Source organism: Musca autumnalis, unplaced genomic scaffold (assembly GCF_047663935.1).
Source record: "Musca autumnalis isolate F117 unplaced genomic scaffold, ASM4766393v1 scaffold_3, whole genome shotgun sequence".
Lineage (NCBI taxonomy): Eukaryota > Metazoa > Arthropoda > Insecta > Diptera > Muscidae > Musca > Musca autumnalis.
Genome location: NW_027411866.1, coordinates 188895568 through 188921085, shown reverse-complemented (window position 1 = coordinate 188921085; position 25518 = coordinate 188895568). Strand labels below are relative to the sequence as shown.

At 34.9% G+C, this 25518-nt stretch overlaps 1 protein-coding gene across 1 annotated transcript in view; it reads right to left on the bottom strand.

Annotated features, from left to right (window-relative positions):
- The window catches only part of LOC141396818 (uncharacterized), a 98737-nt gene extending 74886 nt beyond the window's left edge, over nucleotides 1–23851 (bottom strand). Inside the window, exon 1 of the mRNA XM_073972480.1 lies at nucleotides 23378–23851. Within this exon, the coding sequence (XP_073828581.1) occupies nucleotides 23378–23380 (3 nt within the window). The 5' untranslated portion in view covers nucleotides 23381–23851. The remainder of the gene's footprint in view (nucleotides 1–23377) is intronic.
- Between the last annotated feature and the right edge of the window lie 1667 nt (nucleotides 23852–25518).

Genomic DNA, 25518 nt, shown 5'->3' with positions numbered 1-25518 from the left:
TCAAATTTTCATGTTGATATCTCTAAAACTCAATGAGTTACAGCTCATTTACTACGAGTGTGCCATAAATCAACAAAAAAGTTTTTTGAGCTTATGGAGCACTAAAACCCGTCCAATCATGCTAGATCTTGCACAGGAATTTAACACTGATATCTGGCTAGCTCTTTGCAAAACATGGTCTATGTAGTTATTTTAGTTTTTCTGTAATAGCCTTTTAAAGTTGGGAAGTCAAATTTCCATCTCCAACTTAAAACGCGTTTTTCTCGAAACTTGATTTTTTGAGAAGTGTCACTCTTTGAGTAAATGAGCGATATGTATATTTGAAATATTGATGTACCTATTTATTACATTAAAGAGCGACTTTTTATAAGTTATTTCTTTTATTAAAATCTGTTTTGCCTTTCTTTGGAATTTGTATGTACCTATGTCTGTTGTTTTTTTTGCTTTTTTTCTATGCCTTTTAAATAAAACACCACCATTTATAAATGTGTGTATATGTTAGAGATATCCAGTGAGCGCTTGCTGAGAGCAAGTGGGCATAAATTTCAATGTGTTTCACATTGACATTTACCAGGGTTTCGGAGTCGAGGTATTTTTGGCTCGACTCCGACTCCGACTCCAGACGAGTTTTTTTCACGACTCCGACTCCGACTCAGACTCCGGGTCGACTCCGAGAGTTAATTCCTATACCACTAAAAATTAATAAAATGTGCACAAATTTTTAACTTTTTCATATATTTTGGCCTAAGTAGGCTAATGTGTTAGTTTTTCCTTATATATTCATTATAAAGGGCATTCGTTCGAAAACATTGGAAGATATCAATATTGTTTCTGCCGAATCTTACATTGAAAAATAGCAAAGTTAGAAAGTTTTTGTCGGTTTTCCTTTTCTGCACGAGTATATTCTGGACGGAATTCTTCCGCGTGAGCTTTCAAAATATGCGAAAATGAAGAGGCAATACAAATCATAAGGACTATATGCAACAAAAATTATAAGCAATTCATGAACAAGTTTCAAACTGGATGTAAGCCAACATTTTAGTGTGCTTAGCCTTAAAAGGAGACCCCCAGTTGTAAAGCTCAATTTTTAATGTATTTTTTTTTTCGAGAAAACTGCGTAACTTTTTGGCAGATTTTTTTCTTCATCTGAAAGAGAAAAATATTACGAAGTTTTGAGGTCATCTAGGAAACTCTGTTTTTATTAAAGCATTTTGCGGTGGCAACTCTAGCTCGAAAACTAATAAACCAATTGTCATATATTTTTGTTGCCGATTTCGAGAAAAACACAGTTTATATGCTGCATACAAAATAAAATAAATTGCTCCCATCCAACGCTCATACTAAGGCAATATTGTTTCGATCGACTTAAAAATTTGACCACATATTCTATGCAATTTATACTTTCTACTTTTTTCTGAAATTTATGAGTAGGGATCACCCCCTAAATTATAATTCAGCGCTCACATTTTGAACTTAAGTGTGGACTGGATAACTTTATTGAAATATTTGAGATATATTGTGTACACCACCCAGCACGTAGGCAGATGGATGTTTTCTGAAACTGAAAAATTATCACACGATGAGATTTCGTTCATGAAAATATTCTACAAAAATGTTGCTACGAAAATTGTTTGTATGGTCGGTCCTCTAGGACAAGAAATCGATATTGTCATGTTTTCACTCTTCTTTATCACTTTTACCCGATCCTTTCTCATGAAAACTCTATGATTATGTATTTCATTGAAGTTCGTATATGCTATTGACTGTGTAGAAAACTCGGATACACATGAACTATATCTGTTCCTGGCGGACAGATCCGGTTATTTGAATGTCTATATCTAAAGCCCACATTGAATATATAATGAGTCCTAGAAGAAAGATTCGCCGTTTGTCAGACTTCTGAGTTATAGCGGGATGAATCTGTCGTTAACCAACAACGAATTTATGATGCCTAATTCAGAAGCGTAACCATCCGAATTTGATATATAGTGAATAGATTATCCGAAATTTACCGAAATACATAAACATAGGTTTTTTTTGAGAAAGTAACGGGTAAAACTGATAAAGGACAATGAAAACGTGACAATGTCAATTTCTTGGATATGGGAAACCTACATATAATTTTCGGTGGAACATTTTTGTAGAAAATTTCATTTTGTTTTACTTTTTGAGTTCAAGAACAAAAAGAACATGGAAGGAACTGAGCTAGAAGGACGGCATATTCGACATAAAAATGATGAAACAATATTTCCAAACAGAAATATAAGCTATTTTCTCAATGATTGATTGTCAATAAAAAAATTTATTATGTTATAACTCAGAAATTTCAGCTATGGAATCCTTTGGGGTTCTTAATTGGGGCTTTCATTCCGAAAAGGAATTTTTTCCATACCCAGATCTTGACTTCCACTTTTCATCACAGGGTATTTAGTAAGATTTCCCGTAGAGACCACAATGTCTTTAATAGAATACAAGGATGACTTCTCATAAAAAACATGACGAGAATACCATGTGAGAAAATCAGTAAGACTTCTGACGAAAGAGGTTAAAGGTCCAATCTTAATTCGATTGTCATAGAACTTTACTTTTGCTTGCAAAAATGTAAAGAATCAATTGGATCAACAAAATAGGGATGAATAGACTACGCTTCAGAAGATAATAAAAATCCTGTGAATTGTCCTTTAACTTAGTATAATATACCATTTGTATATATGTTTTCCTATACCTTTCTTTTAAAATAAATAATGATTTTTAAAAAATGTTCTTGTTCCAAATTTGATGTTATATTTCCATAACGTGGAAACAATTTTGCCCGGAGTCGGAGTCGAGTTATTTTTTTCGACTCAGACTCCGACTCCGACTCCAGCAAAATTGCTCGACTCCGACTCGTAGACTCCGACTCCGAAACCCTGACATTTACGCGCCCTTGCTCTCAGAAAGCGCCCACTGGTGCATGTGTTTGTTTTTTTTTTTGTGGCTTTTGGGATTGTATTTGTTTGCACCCAAACATATAATTTGTTTGGACCCAAACATATAATATGTTTACACCCAAACATATAATTTGTTTGCACCCAAACATATATTTGTTTGCAGGACCCAAACATATGTTATGTTTGGAACTGCTTCCAAACAAATATGTTAGCTGCAAAATATGTTTGGGACATATGTTAGAGAGGCCTTTTTTTCAGTGTGTACCGATGGCTCACTAGCGCAGATAGCGATACTCTGATGAGAAGTATTCATCACTTGGTTAGCACTATCTGGATGAACCGGATCATTGGAATTTTAGCATACTATGTTCATTCGACATGATAGGAGTCATAAGTTATGTAATTCTGAACTCTATTGTATATGAGGCTCCCAGCGCCAAAACGGCCTAATCCACATGCAAAAAATTAAAGTGACTATGAATATCTAATCGGAACCTTTTGAAATAAATACTAAAAAACTCCCTATTACATTGTAAAACGCTAGGTTATACTACCTTCTACAACAATGCAATATGGAGTGTTTAAGTATTTACTTCAAAAGGTTTCGGCTAGATCTTTATATTCACTTTGATTTTTTTGAACATGTGGTTTAGGCCGTTTTGGCGCTGAGCGCCTCATATTAGATAGAATCCAGTATATTGTGTGAACGACTATGAAATAATGGGGCAATATCAGTGAGGCTTTAGACCTGCCAAATCTGCTCAAAGGTAGATTTTTATTTTGCAACAAACACCACTACTTTTGTCGATTACAAAATAGCCTTCAAAAGGCCCATACGTTAAAAATATGTTTATTCCTCAAAATTTCATCTTGCTTTGTAGGATGACATTAACTGATACTGGGCTATCAGTTAAAATAGAAACGTTTAGTACCGGAAAAGCTTTCGGACAAAAATACAGCCCTTTGTGTGATTTTTTTTAATATCCTGCTGGTCAAACGAGATGCGAAACTAGAATGTAATTGCGCTATATGGGCACATGTTAACTAATTATGACGACATTGGCACCATGGGATGGATTCGAAAGAGAATATGCTGGCAATAACAGCGATCGGACCATGTTGATGATGTCGATGCACAATTCGTTCACAGCACTTGAATCAATTGTGGAAGTTGGTATGGAAGTTAAAGATTTCGTCTACCTAGACACCGCCATAAACACAAACAACGTCATATGTGAAATAAGAAGAAGACTACTCTTGGGCTACAAACTCTATTTGGGTCTAAGTAGGCAGTTTAAAAGCCTAAGTACTTGCGCAAAAAAATGAAGGCAGTATTTGTTGTGATCTACGGAACAATCTGTGAATATCGACGTCGTATAAACCAGGAACTGTGCTGCCTATACAAAGCACATTGACACAGTTAAAGTAAATGAGTTACGAGGATGGCGTGCCAGCAAAAATACTCATTACTAAACCAACTACTAACCCATTTCTTTAACAAGGGTATGTCACTCAAAATAAGTAGTTATTATAAGCAATTAAATAAGTAGTTACTTAGAGTTGCGACTACTTTTTAAGGTGGTCAAAAATAACTATTTATTTCGAACGACATGCCCTTGTTAAAATAGTGGGTTTTGTAATGAGTATTCTTGCTGGGGGTGGTTAATGCATGCCAAGAGAATGAGCGATGACCCATATAAGGCGTATAATTATGGGCCGCATGATGATCCAAGCCAAGGCTCCGATGGTATAAACAAGTGGAAAACTAGATTTAATATAATGAAAAGCAACAAATAATATATAATTGTTCCACAAACATACCAGATAGGACAAGGGAGACTTATATCATATCAATGAGTGCATCCCGATTTATATTAGCTCAATGATATGGGACCTACTGTTTATTGCCGAGTCCAAACGGCGTGTCTTAAGACACTACTTGTAGAGAAGTTTTACATGACTGAAATACTCAGGAAATGTCGCCAACATTACTGAGGGGTATTTTGCCACCGTTGGAAATTGTTTGATGTTGCTTGGCCGGGGAAAAATGTTCTGTAGACGGTCACCTAATGACGCATGTGTTAAAAATTTTTGAGCCAAAACCAAGTAAAGTATGCAGTTTTTCATGTTATTTCATTTTGAACGATAGCACTACATGCCACATTTACCCTAATATGGAATACATTAAAATTATCACAGCGGAAGAATTGAATAATATACACAGAATATTTTAGCTCAATGATATGGAACATTCTTATCACCGAATCCGAAAAACGTGTCTAATAGAGTGCCACATTAGTTATAGAGAAACTAAGCATGTCTTATCATCATCTATATCCACCTATAGGACATTGATTATTATGTGAACTCAATTCTGAACAGAAAAAAGTTCTTCTTAAGTTACTCAAATCTAAAAGTTTGAAAAAATTGTATAAAATTAATTTCTTTCTCATATTAATTGTCGTTTCCTCTTCCTCTATTGCCTTAAGCATTCATTCAATCTTGGCGTTAATGTCTCTTGGAGATATTCATAAATCATAATTATTGGTCCCAGGGCTGCATGTTTTTTTTTTTGCAATGTTTTCAAATTTATTTTTCAAAGAAATTATTTTTTCTCTTTCGGGAAGATATTTTATTTTAAAACAAAAACAACTTTTTTACTAAATCTCAAATGTCTCATTAAATGTCGGCTTATCCATAAGGAAGAAGTGTGACAATTATTCTTACTTGAAGAAAGCTAAATGTCATTGTAACGTCTTTGCATATTAAACAAAAATAAATCTTTATAATTTTCCTAATCCTAAAGGCATACGAAATATTTAAAAGAAAGAAAAAGAAGTTTGAGGGAAATGTTTAATTGAATAAGAATAGGATTAAAGACGTTGCAAGCAAGCAAGACGGAGAATGGACGAAGACAAATTAAAGAAAAACAACGAGAAATAATTAGTATACTTTTGGGTTTATTTTATTTGTATTTTTTTGCATATACTTTATCCAAGTGTCGTCTATTCCACAATCATGACAAGAAAATGTAACAAGAATTTTAGATTTTAATAGTACCCTCCCTACTCCTAATTTACATGCCGAAAAAGGGACAATTTGTTTAGTTTCAGTAGAAGAAGAAAAAGAATAAGATTGTTAAACAAATAAACAGTGTTAAAGTAAGAAAAACAAAACAAAAAAACTTTCAATTATTTGTTATTTAATAAAAGGTTTCATTGTCTTTTACAAAAAGCGAAGACCGTTGTTGTCTGTCCATTGTTGTCATTGTTTCCAATGAGGCGTTGTGCTAATCACCAATATTTTGTGCCACGAAGCCTTAACCAACCAACCAACCATTCCTTCACGACGCTGACAGTTGATGAAGAATAGACGGACGTAAATACTTTGTTTGATAAAGGTTTTTCAAGAGATTTAATTTTAAAAGGGATCTTAAATAGTATTCTCTGCAGTGTAAATGTTGTTGATAATATTTAACACTTTTCCATAAAAGAAGACCATTCCCAAAAGAAGTGGGAAGAGCCATTTTAATTAGGGTTTCTTTTTTGGTAGTAATCTCTTGGATTTTTTCTCGGTTTGAATTTTAATTATTTCAGATTGTTTTTAGTTTAACGAACTTGTTTATATTATTAATTTTCTTGGGGTTTACTTGTGGTATTCTGGAAGTTGAATTAAGCGGGTGTATTTTAAATGAAGGTGCTTACAATTTTAGTGATTTTTTTTCCTTTTCCTTTTATAACCGTAGTCGCTAGTGCTTTTAGCTATAAGTTTATTTTAATTTAATATAATTGTAATAAATACATAAATAAATAAATAAAATAAACTGCTTTTATAACGTTTTATTTTATTTTGCTCAGATTCGGCTTTTTCGCAGGCAGATCAGATTCGATGGTGGGCTATATTAGCCAAGGCATTGTTTTATCCTATATAACTATAACACTAGATTTTAGGTATTTTGAAATTATCCACTTTTTGGTATAACCCTCATATTAACCCGCTTGATTTCTAGTATTTTGAAATGTTTATCTACATTTGCTAACAAAATTAGTTTTAATTTCACATTTAGCCTCATCTGCGCGCAAGAAAAATTAAAAACCCGGAGTCCCATCCATGACATTAAAATTATTGTAATCGATTTTAATGACAACTTATTCCGACCCAAATGACGGAAAATTAGTCTCCACAGTACCACATCTAACAATGAAATAAGGCTAATAGACTTCGCAGCGGAAAAAAATCAGATTTAAGCTGTCACCAAATAAAAGAAAAATTATCACTTTCTGATAAATGGAAGACATTTATCGAGCGTGCTGGATGTACCATGGATTACTACCTTGTTGCAGTACACGGTGCTCTTGAACCAACTTTAAATAGAAGGTGCTTACACCTGGGCAGTTTTTGCGGATTCTGAAACTACAATATTCATAGAAGAGAAAAATCAAAAAACAAAAAATCGCCGGAGCACCTTTTAAATAAATCGCGGTCAAAGTTAACATTTTTAGGATTTTTTAGGTTTTCACGATTTTGCTGGGAAACCGCATGCCGTATCAAAATGGAACTGAGGAAAATGTAATAGCAAAGAAAATTCTCTACATGATTGTCCTTAATGATGCTTTCGTAGATTTTATTATTTTTGAGATATAGAAGTTCAAATTTTGACAATTTACTGACTGTATCCTTATAAAACAATGTCATGACTGCAGTTTCCCAACTTAAATTTATATATCTCAAAAATGGTACAACCTAGAAAAAAATTACGAAAACCAATCATATAGAGAACTTTCACAGCTTTAAGATTTTCAAGCAAATCGTGAAAACCTAACAAAAAAACTTAAAAAAATGAACTGAACTTCTATATAAAAAAAATGGTAAAACCTAGGAACAAATCATAACGGCCAATCCTCTGAAGAATTTTCACAGCTAAAATGAACCAAAAAAATGTGAATTTTGAGCGCGATTTATTTAAAAATCCATTCGGTGATTATTTCTTGTTTTTGGATTTTTCTCATCTATGGACATTGCTCTTTCAAAATCCGCAAAAATTTCCCAGATGTTTTTAATTAAAGTTAGTTAAGGTGCACCGTACATGATATTGATTTATAAGGAGTTGATACAGTCAGTGCATTGTCCCAATTTGAACATCTATATCTCAAAAATGGTAAGACCTACGAAAATATCAGTCTTGTAGAGAATTTTCACAGCTACAATATTTTCTCTAATTCCATTTCCATAGGACTTGCGGTTTCCAAGCAAAGTCGTGAAAACCTAAAAACCCCCTAAAAATGAAAACATGAATCGCGATTTATTGAAATAGCGCTCCAGCGATTTTTTTGGTTTATTTATTTTTTTTCATCTATGAACATTGTAGATTCAGAATCCGCAAAAATTTTCTAGGCGTAAGCACCTTCCATTAAAAGTTGGTTCAAGAGCACCGTGAGTAAAGGTACGTACACTATTAAACGTAACAAATAAATTACGAACAAACAAAACCCGAATGTTGGATATAAGAAAACTGCAATAAAAGCAGATAACCATACTCCACTCAACTGGTCCTATTCATTAATCAAAACACTCCTTGTTCCCCTGACATATAAGTGCAAAGGGAAAGAATTGCTCACTCCACGCAAAGAGCTGCACAATCCATATTTGTATACCTTAATCACAAAGGAACCCATAGTATGACTAGAAGTGTCATGTTGCAACCGAAGAGAATCAGTAACAACCCGTAGAACAGGAAGGAGGTATTGGGAAAGGGTATTTAGTGCATACAAGGGCTGCACGAAAACTACCTGGCCTAGGCAACACCGCGTATTGCCAGGCGTCATTTGAAAAAATTTTGGATAGTTTGACAGTTTTTAGCCTAGACTTACTCAGGACAGTTTGTCGTACGACCATTTTATGTGTTGTTTTCAGTAACTTGAAAAAATCACTTTGCAAAAGAAATTGGAATTTACTTGTGAACATTTTCGTCAAAGAATTTTTCACAATTTTCAACGTGGATAATCACCGCAAGAGTGTATAGATCTAATTAAATCTTTGTATGTCGATAAAGGACCATCCTTTAGGACTACGAAAAACTGGTTCAATGAATTCAAACGTGGTCGGCACTCGCCAAAAAACGAAGGTTGTGAGGGTCGCCCAAAATCCGTCGATGTGCCAGAAATAAAATATGCCGTGCACGAACGGATAATGCAAGATCACCATGTTAAATATCGTGAGATAGAGGCATCCTTGGGCATTTCTTCCACCGACTAACATTTGATATTACATAAACGCATGGCCTCAAAAATGGATATTTCTCGTTAGATCCATCAAAATTGGAAAATCGCTCAAAAAAGGCTCCTGTGAATTGGTTTAAGGAAATTGTGCATAAAATCGATCGCGGTGCTTCAAACGACGTTTATAAGATCGTCACAGACGACGAATCTAGGATCTATGTTTAAGAGCCTTAAACAACAGCAGGAATCGACCGTTTATGTCATCGAAAGCGAGCCAAACGAAAGTTGTTCTTGTAAGAAGCACTTCAAAGCAAATGGTCGCCTGTTTCTTCGGCAAAACTCACCGTGTGGTGACTATACGGCTTGAGAAATGTAGGACGGTTTATTCTGAGTGGTACACTAAACTTTGTTTGCCTGAAATCTCCTAAAAAATTCGAAATTCGGCATCAGCTCCCACACATCGATTCAAACCAGCGCCTGATTGACCGGACAAAACGAGGAATTGATGGGTCATCCGCCGTACAACCCTGACTGGGGATCCAATGACTTCATTTGATACCAGCATATCAATTTGATACCAACATTTTTTCGACAGAAGATTCTGTTGACGCGCTCAAATCCCATGTTTTGGAGGTGTCTCGATCGGAGTGTAATAAATCATGTAAGTGTATAAATCATGCTGCATTCTACATAAGAAAATTCGCGTTTTCATTGTTAGGCCACCCGTTATCCGCAAAGACTACCCGTTATCAACATTTCAACAGGATTCGACAAGTGCCCTTAAAATGGATTAAACCTTGAAAAACACTGGAGGAGGTACCTCAAGAAATGATGCGACCTAGTTTTTCTTGCATCTAATTTTGGCAGACATTCCTTTCCATTGTATCGTGTCAATCAGCCATTTTATTTGGTCACCGTAGGGATTTGTAGAAATTTTGGGCATTTTGTCAGGAAGCATGAAATGGTTATCGAAATATATTATGACGGTATAAACAGTACCACAACATCCCCAAAGGGACCTATCGATGAGTGAACGACGACTCATATTGGCTCCATGATATGTGACCTACTTTTTATCGCCGACACCTCTTGTAGATAACTTTTTCAGGGTTCAAATACTCAGGAAATGTAAGCCAGCATTCCATTGAGGGGATTTGTCACCGCAGCAAAATCTCGAACCTTATAATATTATGTGAACAAAGTTTTGGGCGAAATGGCTTGACTCATTCGAGAGTTATTGTGCGCTCCATTTTAGCGAAAAAATGTTAACTTTACTGGGGATGTAGCGAAAGGAGTGGCATGATAAGGCCTATCTTCAAACTTGATCTAAGTTTAGACAAAATATTTCGAGTAGCAAATTTTGGATAAGATCGATCCATTCGAATCATATTTCTCTCTACATATTTCTCCTCTGCCTGTTACCGGCAGCTTTTTTTGGTAAATTCGACGCACTGTACGTCGATCAGGCGCTACTAACGCCAAAAATCACCTTTGAAAACGTCAAAAAAGAATTGACTAAAGCTGTGCTGACAGTAAACAAAATAGTTTGGTGTTAAGCTGGATGATCGAAGATTTTTGCATATGAAAAGGGAATGCCGAGCAGATTCCTACAAAACCATCAAATTATGCTATCGGTTTCGCTGTTGGTTACACAGCTCATCAGACATATCGACTGTGGCTTCTCTGGCAATGCTTCGAAAGTTATACTTATATCGAAGTTATTGTAATATTGCAACTGTGAATATTGTAATAAAGGGACTAAGGGCCATTATTATATGTGTTCTTTTACTATCTGATGGATTTGAAAACGCAAAATAAACCAATATGGAGACATTACAAATATAATTTTTACATTGAAAGCACTGCTCAACATAATTGAAAAAGTTGAATGTTTCAGACGAAGTTGCAGTTATTTTCAAATCCGGTCCCGGTTTTTCTCCATCAGCTCTTGTTTTTGAGATATATGTAGCTCAAAATCGGTTTTTACGAGTTTAACCCAGACTTTCGTTATTTTCGGATACAAACAAATATTTTTTGTGGGTTTTTCGACATTAATATATTAAGAAGATGTTGTACGCTCGATACAAATCGGTTTTGAAATAGTTATGGTGAGTATATATCAAAAAAATATAGAAAATATACGACGGACCTTGTAAAAATTGCTTATTTTGAGTACTTTAAGCTGTAATTACGTCATCGGGGGAAGTCATAGGATCTTCATATGGCAATGCGGATATGCTTAGGGTGTCTACTATACAGTCCAGCATTCAAATATATAATATAAAGTTCATAGCGCCCATGATTCGGCCATAACCTAAAAATCATCATGAAGACTGCCATTGAAAAGTAAATGGCTTATGTGGTAATGATATCACTGGTAAATGATTTCCCTTTAGCAGTCTTCATGGCAATTTTTAGGTTAGGGCCCAATCATGGGGGCTATGAACTTTATATTATACATTTGAATACTGGATGATATAGTAGACACCCTAAGCATATCCGGGGTACCATATGAAGATCCTATGACTTCCCCCGATGACGTAATTACAGCTTAAAGTACTCAAAATATACAATTTTTACAAGGTCCGTCGTACATTTTCTATATTTTTTTGATATATACTCACCATAACTATGTCAAAAACGATTTGTATCGAGCGTACAACATCTCCTTAATATAATAATGTGGAAAAGCCCACAAAAAATATTTGTTTGTATCCGAAAATAACGAATGTCTGGGTTAAACTCGTAAAAACCGATTTTGAGCTATATCTCAAAAACAAGAGCTGATGGAGAAAATCTGGGGCCGGATTTGAAAATAACTCGCCGATTTGATCTAGAAACAACTGCAACTTCGGTTGAAACAAAAGTCCTGTTGACCAGTGAAGTTAATGCTTGGAATTCAATTATCACTTTTAACTTTAAGTTAACCGGAACGCTATAAATCTGTTCGGTAAATCCAAACTATAACAAAAGAAGACTTGTAATAATGGGGGTAAGCTTGCCATCGAAACTTGAGTTTTGAAATGTAATGTACTTTTTGTAGTGATGAGCTTTTTTCCCATTCAACCTGCAAGGCTTTCACGACAAACGCTTTTTAGCGCAGCCTTCGGAAGTTACGAGTTTGACTTTGAAGGCTAGCATGTTATATGTTTTCGAGAACGTAGGTTCAAATCCCAGCCTGCTAAAGCTAAATTATTTATTTGAAATTTTGCATGTTAGGGCAAAGATCTTTTAATACTAATTATTAGTTAACTAACTAAATAAAAAATATATATTATTTTTTTGTTTAAATTAACAAATTAAGTAAGTGACCCTCAGCATTTATGCTAATGAGGGTATATACACTTTTATACCGGCAAAATGTGCCTAATGGTTTAAGACCCCAAGTATGTTTGGACGAAATACATTTCAGACAATTTGGAGTTGATTTAGCTATGTCCGTTCGTCTGTCTGGCTGGAGCGCACGATAATTCTCGAACGGAGCAACCGATTCGGTCCAAAATTTGGCTTTCGTTCCAAAACTTAGTTTAAGTTCGAAGATGGGTCATATCGGTCCATTCCTTAGCTTACCTCCTCCACAAAATTTCGGAAATGTGGACACAGTCGGTGCACTCCTTCGGGTACATCTCACACAAAATTTCGGATAAGTTCCGTTTAGGCCCTGCTCTCGAATCGCTTTGATTTTTGCTATAACAAAGTGAATTCACTGTCCTCCATACGAAGGCATAAGTTTCATCAGGGGTAAGTCCATATTTCCTGATAGCCTGAAAGATGCAAAAAACTCTATGACACCATATGTAGTGGTTGGAGCACAAGATATCTTTCGAACGGATTTGCCTATTAGGTCCTAAATTTGGTATTCGTAATATTTTCTCCGACCTTAGTTTAAGTTCGAAGATATGGAATATCAAAACACTACTTAAGGTACCTCCCACAAAAAAATTCGGATAAGTTCACTTTAAGAAATGCTCTCGAATCACTTTGATTTTTCTTTTTTTTTTTTTTTTTTTGAAGCAGCATGCGTTCTCTGCCTCAATTACGACGGTAAAAGTTTTTCAGGGGCAAGTCCATACTTCTTGTGGAAACAGCCCGAAAAGTGTAAAAAACGCCTATGGCACCATATGTTGTGGCTGGAGAGCACGATAACTCATGAACTGATCAACCGATTTGGTCCGAAATTTTGTCATATTCTGTCCCAACTTGGTTTCAGTTCCAAGATTGGCTATACCGGTCCACAACATCCGGTACTTCCCCCAATATTTAAAAAATTTCACTAAAATGATATGCATGATATCTCTTGATTGGGGCAACCAATTTGGTCCAAACTTTGGATCTCTTAATATGTTGTCCAAATTTAGTTTAACTTCTAAAATGGCCTATATCGGCTCTCTCCTTATGGTGCCTCCCCCACAAAAGTTCAACATTTGTGTCTAAGTGCTGTTTAGAGTCTGGTCGAAGATCCGTTGGAAATGCATACCGGTGCTATTAGTTGTGGTCCTGCTTCCAGCGGTATTATGTTTTCCGTGGATAAGTCCATGCGTCCTGATATACTGGTTCAAAAATAATACGAAATACACTGAAATAACTAGTGGGCGCAATGTCTATCGAAAAGACATGACTCCCAAAATAAGATCCACTTCCATACCTCCTTCGCAAAACTCTTGACCGTTATTCTTAATCCAGAGTTTTGTCGACAAGTTCAAACGTCCGAAAGTTTCAATTCACATAGGCTGAGGGTATATCTCTGTCGGCAAAGCCGACTTTTACTTTTTTACTTGTTTTTTGATTTTTTTTTTAATATTTACTATTTTTTCTGATTTGTTATAAAAATAAAGTAAAATTTCTTCACAAAACTAATTTCATAATTTCTTTAAGTTAAGTGCTTAGTTAGTTTTTAATATATTTTCATGTTGTTTCATAGATTTTCCTGTTCTTCCTTTTGCGTGAGTTGGAACAATAGTTTCTTCTTAAAGTATCAGTATTCTTGTAAACTTTAGAGAAAACAAAAAGGAAATTATATTTGTTAAAAAAGGAAGAAACACACAGCAAACGGATGCACTTGGATGTTACAGAAAACAACAAAAACAACAACAGTGATAAAGAACAAACTCACACACAGTCATACATACAAATAATTTATATCTAAAAGGAATTATATGTTAGTAGTAAAAAAGTAGCATATAACAGACATTATGCGTCTACATTCATTATCCTTGTAATCCTTGGCAAATACTGTGCTAAGTAGTTAAGTAAACTAGTACGGCAAGTGAACAGCAACAGTAAAAATAAGACGCTGCTGATAACTGGGCACATAAAAAAGGGACCTCAACACAAAACCAAGACAAGAAATGAACGCACTTTTTTCTGTTGTGTAGCCTGCCTGCCACTTTCCTTGGAAACTACAAATATTGTTTCATTTGAGTTCACTTGAGTTTGGTTTGGTTGAGTTCAGTTGCATGGTTTTTTCTAAAGCTTTTCTTTTTTTTTGTTCACTGCTCCTAGAGCATACACAACCTTATGAATGAAAAAAAAAAAAACGTTGAGTAGTTTTCTTCGTATGTTCGTTCCTTGGCGTACGTCCGTTTGTCTGACTGCTGCTACTGCTGCCTCGTGCTGGTTTCGTGGTACATTGTCGTACATCCGATAAAGTTTAAAAACACATATTTTTGCACTAATTGCAGTAAATGAAAAATAATTTCTTTTTATAGCATTAAGAAGAGCGAGCAAAGAAAAAGAAAAAAAAACTTCTCAAGACAAGGAAGATAGAGAAATACTTGTAGTTATGCGAAAGTTTGTCGTTATTGTAGAAATTATTTTCTTAAGAATTGTGCAAGTAAAAAAATAAAAAAAATTGTTTCAAAGAATTTCATATAAAGGTTTTATTTTAATTATAACAAATCAAATTTTTGAAAAGGATTTGTGAACATTGCTCTTATTTACTGAAATCTCTCTCAGTAGTATCTATCAAATGGTATAACTTTCCATTTTTTTCTTCTATCCCATTAGAATTCCAAACCACGATGCCATTAAATTTCGAAGAAAGTGAACCATTAACATTCTTTAAAGACATTTTTTGCTCTTTGTTTTGACAAGAATTGATGTTGGCAATTGTCATATTCACACGGTTTATTGTTAATCGGATGATGATATCTTTGTTATTCATAGCATATGTATGTGTGTATGTTATGCATACTAATTATTTGGACAAACATAAATAGACGTCATATTTTAGAGTTAACTAAGCCCTGAGCACTGTATCCGAAAATAATGTAAATGACATTGTTGACTTTGAATTTGATTTCATAGTCTGCTGACCTATATTTCGAATGTTTTGATAACAATTTGAAAATTTGCAAATTTGTATTTCAAATGAGAAACAGTATGGAAATGGAGTTTACGTGATGAAATTGCTTTACAATGTCAGAGGCTAGGATTTTTGAAGAAAGTAACAACAAGTTATTGTTCAATGAGAGATGAAATAGATGTTTGTTTAATGCAATAATAAATATTATGATGTTAGCAAAAAATAATAAACAAACAAAAAATTGAGAATTTAGAATTTTCTATAAAAAAATATTTTATTTATCACCAACTTTAATGTGAATACTAAAAATTTAAAATTAACAAGTAAAAAATAATCAGTGAGCATTGTCGACCGCTAAATATCCTGAGTCTGTGACTGTACAAATAGATAATAACAGTAATGGTAAGCCAAATCTACGCTTAAATTTTTTATAATTTGGGATCTATTCCTAGTCTAGAACAGATCCCAAATTATAAAAAATTTAAGCGTAGATTTGTCGACATTTGTGGGGCAGAGCATCATAAATAATGAACCTAATTATTCCACTGACATGCATACCCAATAAACACAATCTACTCCAACAAAAACATAATCCTTCATATATTGCAAGAATACCACTTGGTCGAGGTTTTCAGAACATTCTGACCAAGAGAAGTATAACTGTTCCTCCAACATCCCATACGGGACAAGGGAGACTTCTCTCATATCAATGAGTGCACCCCGATTCATATTAGCTCAATTATATGGTACCTACTGTTTATTGCCGAGTCCGAACGGCGTGTCTTAAGACACCACTTGTAGAGAAGTTTTACATGGCTAAAATACTCAGGAAATGTCGCCAACATTACTGAGGGGTATTTTGCCACCGTTGATTTTTTTTTATGTTGCCTGGACTGGGAATCGAATCCTCGACCTTTAGCGTGCAAGGCGGGTGTGCATACCATTGCACCACGGTGGCACCCACCTTATGGAGAATAAAATTACAAATAGCCAAAACCAAGTACTTCAAAAAAAAAAAAAAAAAATATATTGATGGGAATTTATAGAGAACATTTGAAGGAATTTGAATTATGATTTTCATACGGCAAGTAGTTGTGTAAATATGAGGGTTCAAATCCTATATTTTTTGGCAATCTGTTTTTTTTATACTTAAGCGGTGTCCATTAAAGCTCGAAAACGAATGGACCGATCATCACATATATTTGTGGGCTTATTAAATACATAATAACCTCGTATTTAAACGAGAGAATTTGAAAACTAAATAAAATGGTCAAAGATGCCACTTTTCAACAAAAATTGGTCTTTTTTTTTTGGTGTAAATCAGTCAATTCTGTTTTTGTTCAAATTCTCTTCTTTAAATACGTGATTTTGAAGCTTACATACATTTCGGTTGAAAAATATGAATAAAACCTTCAATATACCGAATATATCACTATGTGGACCTACATCCACAATTCTCTAAAGAATGTCTTATACATATACGAAATCTAAACATCTAACTTAAGTAATTTCCACTGGATAATGTTGACAACAATATGTACTTGTACCGAAATTAATTCACCTACAATGACTCCTTCTATTTTTGGCCACCGTTAATATGAACTCGCTACAGGTGTATGTACTCCAAAATTTTACCTTGGAACTTGATGTATCTATGAAAGAAATTTTACACAATGCAAAGCTTCGGCAAATCGCAGTTAGTGCCAGCAAGGATTTTAAGAGCATTTTGGAACATTATTTCAGGAAATGTGAACATAAGCTGGACTAAAGTGTTGTACTTTTGCGAATGAGGTATCTGAAAAAATGGTTCAACATAATCGATCTTGAAGCTGGATCTTTTTGGCAGAAATTCCTTTTTGATATTCCTCGTGCCAACCAGACAATTGTACCATTGCACTGTGGTTGAACTTCTATGGGAAGACCGGCCAAAAATACTTCCTGTGGAGATATCAATAAGAAATTTTCAGTAAAGGCTAGTTTAGCAACACAAATAAAAATGAGCAAAAAAATTAAACATAGGTCCATCTTTAGGTATAGCCCCATAGAACAGTACCCCCTGATTTCTGGCATTTTGGGGTCTTGACCACATCTTTCAATGAAATTGGCTGAAATTTGACTATCGGTATTCCCTAGTGTTAGAAAACTTTCTTGCAAAAATTTTGTGAATTGGGTCCACGTTTTGATAGGGGCCCCATATAATGGTACCGGAATTTTGAAGGTTTTATATAAATTATTAATTAGAAATGGTCAAAATGCTACTAAATCTGTCCTGGAGGTAGGCTACCCCCAGATTGTCGATTAATGTAGGTCGACCCTTTGATGTTGGCCCCTAAATCCGTACCGCCCAATATTCGGTATTTTTAGGCTTCTAACCGTAATGATCAATCAAAATGGCAGAATTTTCCAAATTTTATATTGAGGACCACATTTTGACGTATCCTTCATATAACTGAACCGCACAGTATCTCTTCTATATACTTAAAAAACTGAAATGTGCAGGTGACATTTGAAAAAAATGACAAAAACACCCTTAAGGTACGATTAGTATTTTGGGAACGAGTTCCAAATTTGCGAAAAGTTGCAGCTGACATTTTGAAAATAAAAGCTACAGACTACTGCTTATCTTCTAAAAAATTTCGTTGGGGGGAAAGAGGGGGAACATAACTAAAACTTTACATGAAATTTAATTATAATGAAGAAATGACATTACAAAGGTCCTTTAGTCAAAACACGTATTCAATAATTAATCCCAAAACTTAACAAACGCAAAACTGCATAAAAATGAAGTTAATACATTGTTTTTCAATATTCGAATTAAGTTGGGTCTATATTGAGTTCATTTAGTTTGATATTAATATTTTACTTTCACCTAACTTTTGCATTGAATTCACCTCGTAATCCAACCTGTTAAAATTTCTTTTTTTTTGATGCTATTCTCAAGGAGTACAGTAGGAAGTAATACATAACAAAATTATTTTAGAGAAATTTAGTATGTTAGGAGTAGATATGAACGCATTTGGTACCAAAAATTATACTTTAATTTTTTTAATTTTGGCCAATGGCAGCGACCACTGTGCATTGTTATCATAATTGCAAGGTGAACCTTCGATGAAACTTCAAAATAATAGACGAACTTTTGTGAAGGAGGTACCGAAAGAAATTGCCCAATATAGTCCACATTTCCTGAGCATTTCAGCCATGAAAAACTTCTATACAAATGGTGCCGTAAGATACGCCGTTCGGACTCCGTTCGGTATCTGTGGACCAGAATAGGAGAAAAAAGTATAAAAATCTAATATTTTCAAAAGTTTTTTGCTATTTTCGCATTCAAGAACCGTTCATAGACATTTCGAATGTTTCAGAAAGTTGTTTGCTGATATATTTGCAACATTATTGTTGTTAATTGTTTCTTGAATTTTGAACGGTTTAATATCTATGGAGCGGAAAAGAGGGAGAGAGGGAGAAAAGAGGAGCCATTTTGGCCATTAGGAACCGTTTCTGCAGAGTTCGTAGTTTCTAGAAAGTTGACTACTGAGCTCTAAGGAACATTTTACTTGTTGGTTGTTTGCTTCAATTTTGATCGCTCTGATATCTACAGGCTAAAATCTCAGAAAAAAATATAATGTAAATTTGACCTTGACGATTTTGACCTTGAATATGAAGCTGTTATTCTTTTATTATTCTTTTAGTAATCTCAAATTCCAAGCGGTTTAAAAGATATGTACCTGACAAAATGACCCCTTTTGACATCAAAGCCTTAGGTCGTTGGAAGTTGAAGTGATAGGGAAAAACGTCGAGACACATGTCTTCTTATTTTTGATCTCATATCACGCTGCGGTGTCAAAATATGGTTCATAATTTTCGTGTCGCATAGTCTAATTCATATACTTAAAAAATTTGCTTTTTCTAAACAAGCTGTAATTAATATAGAAAAACACACATTTTTACCCATGCAATTTCAATAATTTTAAAAAAGTGTTAATCGGATAAATAGGGATGTTTTCAAAAGTATATATGAACTGAAAGACGAAACCTTCTGGCATCTTTCTGCGAATACCAAAACTTGTTCGATGCTGTTCCGTCAAAGTTCTACTCCACTAAATTTTGAATATCACTAAAATTGTGTACCTTAAGAAAAATAAAATAGCTGACTACGTGTAAACGCTACGGTAATTTATTAAAAATCAACAATCCTACCTACCTAACAAAAAACAATGAACACAATATATGTTATTGGCCATTTCTTTTTCCAGAAATTTGCAAACATTATATATTTTCCAAAATGGGGAAAATTTCCATCTTTAGGAGCAGCCACGCCCACACCTTCAAATATTTTGCTAGTTTTTTGGTTTCCTTAGTTTCAATATGAGCACTACCGAACCCTATATAGAAATTAAGAGTCTGCGACGAGTAAAAGTCGCGGTTTTGACCAGGTAAATCTTTTTCTGAACCATTGTGCCCCGAAAGCTCCTACTCACATTTCCCGAAAATTATTCATCCATGTAAAATTTCTTTATGTCTGATGTCCCTAAAGTAGTCATTAGGACTTGGCTATAAAAGAGATATCGCTTAAAATTGAGCTTAATATAGAATCAAGCTGTACTCATTTACATGGGGGATGTTTGCCTTGGTTTTGAGGGGCATTCTTGGGAAAACGTTTTTTTCTTTTTACAAAATTGTTGAACTTTTGTCCCTGTTCGAATTTAACCTTACTTTGAAAAAAGTATTTCTATATGCATATTTTTGAAAAGCCGATTACTCACTACAGATTTATCGTATGCATCAGTAATTTTTAGCGCTTTGGGGACCTTAAGTCATTTGGGGTCTAAAACTAATATTCTTTTAACTTAAGGCTGAGAAGCAGACAAACCAAATCAGCAGAATTCTGCAAGATAATAAAATATCTTCTATGTGAAATTGCTCACTATACCATGATATGCATATACAGATATGACGATGCTAAGTTTACCGTAACCTATTTTTATACCCTCAGCCTTTAGGCTAGAAAGGGTATATACACTTTCATACGGGCAAAATGTGCCTCATCGAAATAATGGTTTTAGACCCCAAGTATGTTTGGACGAAATGTGTTTCAGAGAATTTGGAGTTAATTTAGCAATGTCCGTCCGTCTGTCTGTCTATCTGGCTGGCTGGTGCGCACGATAACTCTCGAACGGATGAACCGATTCGGTTCAAATTTTAGCTTTCGTAATATTTTTTCCCAACTTAGTTTAAGTTCGAAGATGCGCTATATCGGTCCACTCCTTCTGGTACATCCCCCACAAAAGTTCCAAAATGTTCGGAAAATTTGTGGGCACGATAACTCTTGAAGGGAGCAACCGATTTGGTTCATGCTTTGCACATCGTGAGATTTCTACCAGACTTTGATGAGGTTCCAATATGAACTCAATCGGCCCACTCCTTCGGGTACCTCTTACACAAAATATTGGACAAGTTCAGTTTAGGACCTGCTCTCGAATCGCTTTGATTTTTGTTGCCACAACTTGTATTCACTTCCCCCCATACGACGGTACAAGTTTCCCGAGAAAATGGCCAGAAAGTTGCAGAAAGCCCCTATGACACCTTGTGTAGTGGTAGGAGCGCAAGATAACTCTCGAACGGAACTGTCGATTCGGTCCAAAATTTGGCCTTCGTAATATTTTATCAAAACATAGTTTAAATTTGAAGATGGGCTATATCGGTCCACTCCTTCAGGTACTTCCCCCACAAAACTTCAGAAATGTTTGGAAAAATTTTGCGCACGATAACTCTTGAAGGGAGTGACCGATGTAATCCATGCTTTGCACATCCTAATATATCTACTAGATATAGATCAGGTTCGAATATGGACTAAATTTGTCTACTCGTTCTGGTACAGCTCACACAAAATTTCACTTTAAGACCTGCTATCGAATCACTTTGATTTTTGTTGAAGCGATTTGCATTCGCTACCTCCATTACGACGGTAAAAGTTTTTTCTGGGGCAAGTCCATATTTCTTGCGAAAACAGCCCGAAAGGTGTAAAAACCCCTATGTCACCATATGTGGCAGTCGGAGAACACGATAACTCTAGAACTGTTCAAGCGTTTTGTTCCAACATTTGGTCTTCGTCATATTATATCCAAACATAGTCACATGGGCAATACCGGTCCACAACTTTCGGTACTTCTCCCCTATATTTAAAAAATATCACTTTGGATCTTGGATGGATGTTGGATGTTGTCGGCAAGTTCAAATGTCCAAAAAGGGCCAAATTCTGAAGAGACCTGAAATACATTCGATCTGTCCGGAGATAAAAGTTTCGCTTCACATTGGCTGAGGGTATATATCTGTCGGCAAAGCCGACTGACACTTTTTTACTTGTTTACTTTTATTCCCTTATATAGGGCTTAGTCTTGGCTTCAGTTAAATATTCCTATCCTGGTTTTGATAATTTTGATAAGTCTTACAGGTATACGAAAGGTCCACCGACGTAGTCAGAGCGCGGTACGCCCCCACCCCTTCAAATTGGTATTTTTTAGACGTTTTTGTTACATTTTCCTTGTAAAAGTTCAAATTTGGTCCATTTCGCCTCCGGAAATGGTGTCAAGAGGCATTTCTGACTACGTCCCCTGGAAGGTCCAAGTCTTAAATAATTATTATGAAAAGAGAATAACTCAACCAACTCGCAAAAACTATTTTCCAGTGCTTCATTTTCGATATTTCAGCAAAATTGGAGATCAAATATTTTAATGTGAAGACTTCGAATGACCCGGCTGAAATTTGATACTGTAGGTTGGTTTGACCACAGAACTGATTTCGGGTTTTTTTGCTGGTAATAGTTTCAGTTTAATCATTGTTAAAATTTGATGTAAATTCCGAGGATTTTTTTTTACATTAATTTCTCGTTGGAATTGAGCTCAATGACCAATGATGCAAGTGAAAAAGGAAAGCCGAAGATTCGAACCCACAGAACCACCACTATGTGACATGCATGTTTCGCCTTTGGCAGAGGTTCTGCAGACATATCGGCTGTGGAGCGGCTTCTCTGTCGTCGAACTTTTCTTCTTTCAAATGTATGTATTTGTTTTTTTTTTTTTTTGTTTCTTCATTTTCGATATTTCATAAAAATTGGAGATCAAATATTATAAAGTCAAGACTTAGAAATGCCTGAAGTTCGACCCGCTTGAAATTTGATTCTCTAGGTGGGTTTGTCCACGGAACTGATTTCGTTTTTTGCTGGTAATAGTTTCAGTTTAATCATTCTTAAAATTTGATGTAAATTCTGGGGATCAATCTTGATTTTTTATTTAAGACGGATTTCATGACGTCAAATGTACATGAAACACTACCTTTATTGTACTTTTGATGTTGCTTTTTAATTAATATTGCAATAATCTATCGCGATTAAGGTTGTATGATAAAACCCAAATACTTAATTCACTGGAAAATTGCCCTCTAATTATTTCTATAAATTTAATTTTTCTGTTTGTATCCGAACAGCAAAATCTCCAATTAATCCAAATATTATATTTTATCCAAATAACTTATTACGATTCTCATTTTAAAGGACAGCGTTTTTCGCATTTATTTTTTGTTTATTTTAAAATTCTGTTATGTTTTTTGTCTTCATATCACACCGACAAGAATTCGTTCGTTGTTCCCAAAATATCATAACAATCTCTCTGTCACAAAAGTAGCAGAAACTGTTCACTTTTTTACTTGTTTTCTGTAACGGGTATCACTTTATAGTTATATTATACATCGATTTGCCAAGGATAAAAAAGAAATCCTATTTTCCATTTCCACACACACACAAGTATACACATACAAATATACACAACGAGACACAAATAGTCATATTTGAAGAGATTTTAGTTTTTTGTTTGTAAGATATTCGTAACTATATATATGTTTTTCCATTTAGATTTTATTTTTTTGCATACCATTTACGAAAAAAGCACACGATATAATTCCACACAAAAAAACACTGTTAATCCTTTAAGCTCTGGTTCGTAGGACAGAATGTTGTCGGAGACAAGGATGCTGATGTTGACGTTTTCTTTTTCTATTTTTTGTTTGTTTGACGATTCTTTTCTCTGGGCAATGTACAAAACTTCCGGTACAGTTTAAAAATAGATATATTTTACAAACACGAACGGAAGCGGATATACTAAGTATTTATTCCTTAAGTCGTTGTTTGTTTGCTTGCACAAAATATAAACATTTAGTTTTCAATCCGTTTTATTGCATATGATGTTTTTTGTCGAATCTTTTTCGTAAGTTTTAAAATTTAAACAAAAATCGCGCCTTTTGCTTTTATGTTTTAAAAGAAGCTTGTGTTACAAGCCCGTTCGCGACTTTTTGGTAATACGGCCACACGTACGACCGTCACTTGCCGCTTTTGAATAATAAATGCTGCCTCCCAGATGCTAACGGTTACTAATATAACCCCCAAAACCAGCGACAACGTACGGAAGATCACATGCCAGACAGTCAACCAACCAGGGCATTGCTGAAATTTCGGTCGGTTTCAGCCATCATCAATCGATTGCATGCCAAGAGCAAAAGAGATGATGTTCAACGGGGAGAGACATTCCATGATTACCGTGTTGTTGTTTTTGGTGCTGTTGTTTGGTTTTGTGAAATAATGCAAATAAAATTGAAAGTGTTTACACCATGACAATGACTTTAGCAAACAACAACATCGTTTTCCTTAACATAAACGAAGAAGAAGATGATGAAGAAACAAAAATATGGCCTACCGTCACCGTCCTACGATCAATGGATGGATGGTTGAAGGCACTCTTGCCCCAGAGAAAAAGTAAAAAGTGAGAGTGTGGGTAAGAAAGTCAAGCAAAAGATCTTCACTTGTTTATGTTCATGCAAATTTACAATTCATAGAGTACCACCACGAACATGAATAGCAACTTTACAAATGCACACACAAATACACATGCAGGTCCACAAAGGTGTGGTGAATTCCCCATAGCCAAGCGGCATTGCTTACTCACCTCACATACGGCAACAACAGCACCAGCAGTAATAACCTTACACAACATTGCTTTGACTTACAGTTAAATAAAATAAAAAATCAACACCTCTGTTATGGTCATTTCTCATTTCATCTTCAGTTTTACTCTCTTACCGCAGTAACTCTCTTGGCCAACATTTCATTTCGCTTTCATTTCAATCATTATCATCATCAGCATTGCATAGTTGTTGTAATGACCAACATAAAATTTCCCTCATAAACTGAATGTAACCTTAGCTCTCATATCGTCATCATCCTCAAGTTACACTCAAAACCTGTTTTCTGACTAACCCTCTTCAATTTCAATTTTGATAGGTCTTTGGTGATCTTTGGCATCAGTTGGCCAGACAGTTAGTTGCTCATGCGCATTCTACACCCCAGCACGTTCACATGTGCGCGATGAGGCAGGCGGTGCGGTGTTGTTTGGCATGACTATTGTTTTTTAACTGAAATCAAGTTGAAGATGATGTTATGTAGTCAGTGGATAATAAATAATTTTCGAATAGTTGGTTTTTATTGTACAATAAATGCGAAATAAAATATTGTAAATTTATGCCTTGTATTTCTGGAATTTTGAAATTCAAACTAGACATTGGAAAATTATCCATATGACGCATAAGCACTAATCTTATACAATGTCTGTGGAAATTCAAAAAATACCTGAAAAAGTCTATTACCGCGATCATCTCAGGCGGGACAGCGGACATTTTCTTTCATAAGCAAAGGCAATTTTAATGGAAAATATTACACACGGATACAGTGTTAGTTAATGAAACCAGGCTGCGGCGTGGGGTCTTTTTTTTGGTTAGCATCCAATTCTAGCCCGATTTCTTTTAAGACTACGGAGACGATACCAATTCCTCCTGTACCACCCAAACTAATACAGTATGTAAAGTATTGAACATTCTCTATATTTAGAAACATTCATTCGAATAAAATACAAAAATATGTAAGTGAAAACGGTGTTAAGTTCTTTCGGGCATAACTCGTATACCCTTCACCCTAAATGATGATGTTGAAACCAGATTTCAGCCATTTCTGTTGGATAATGTC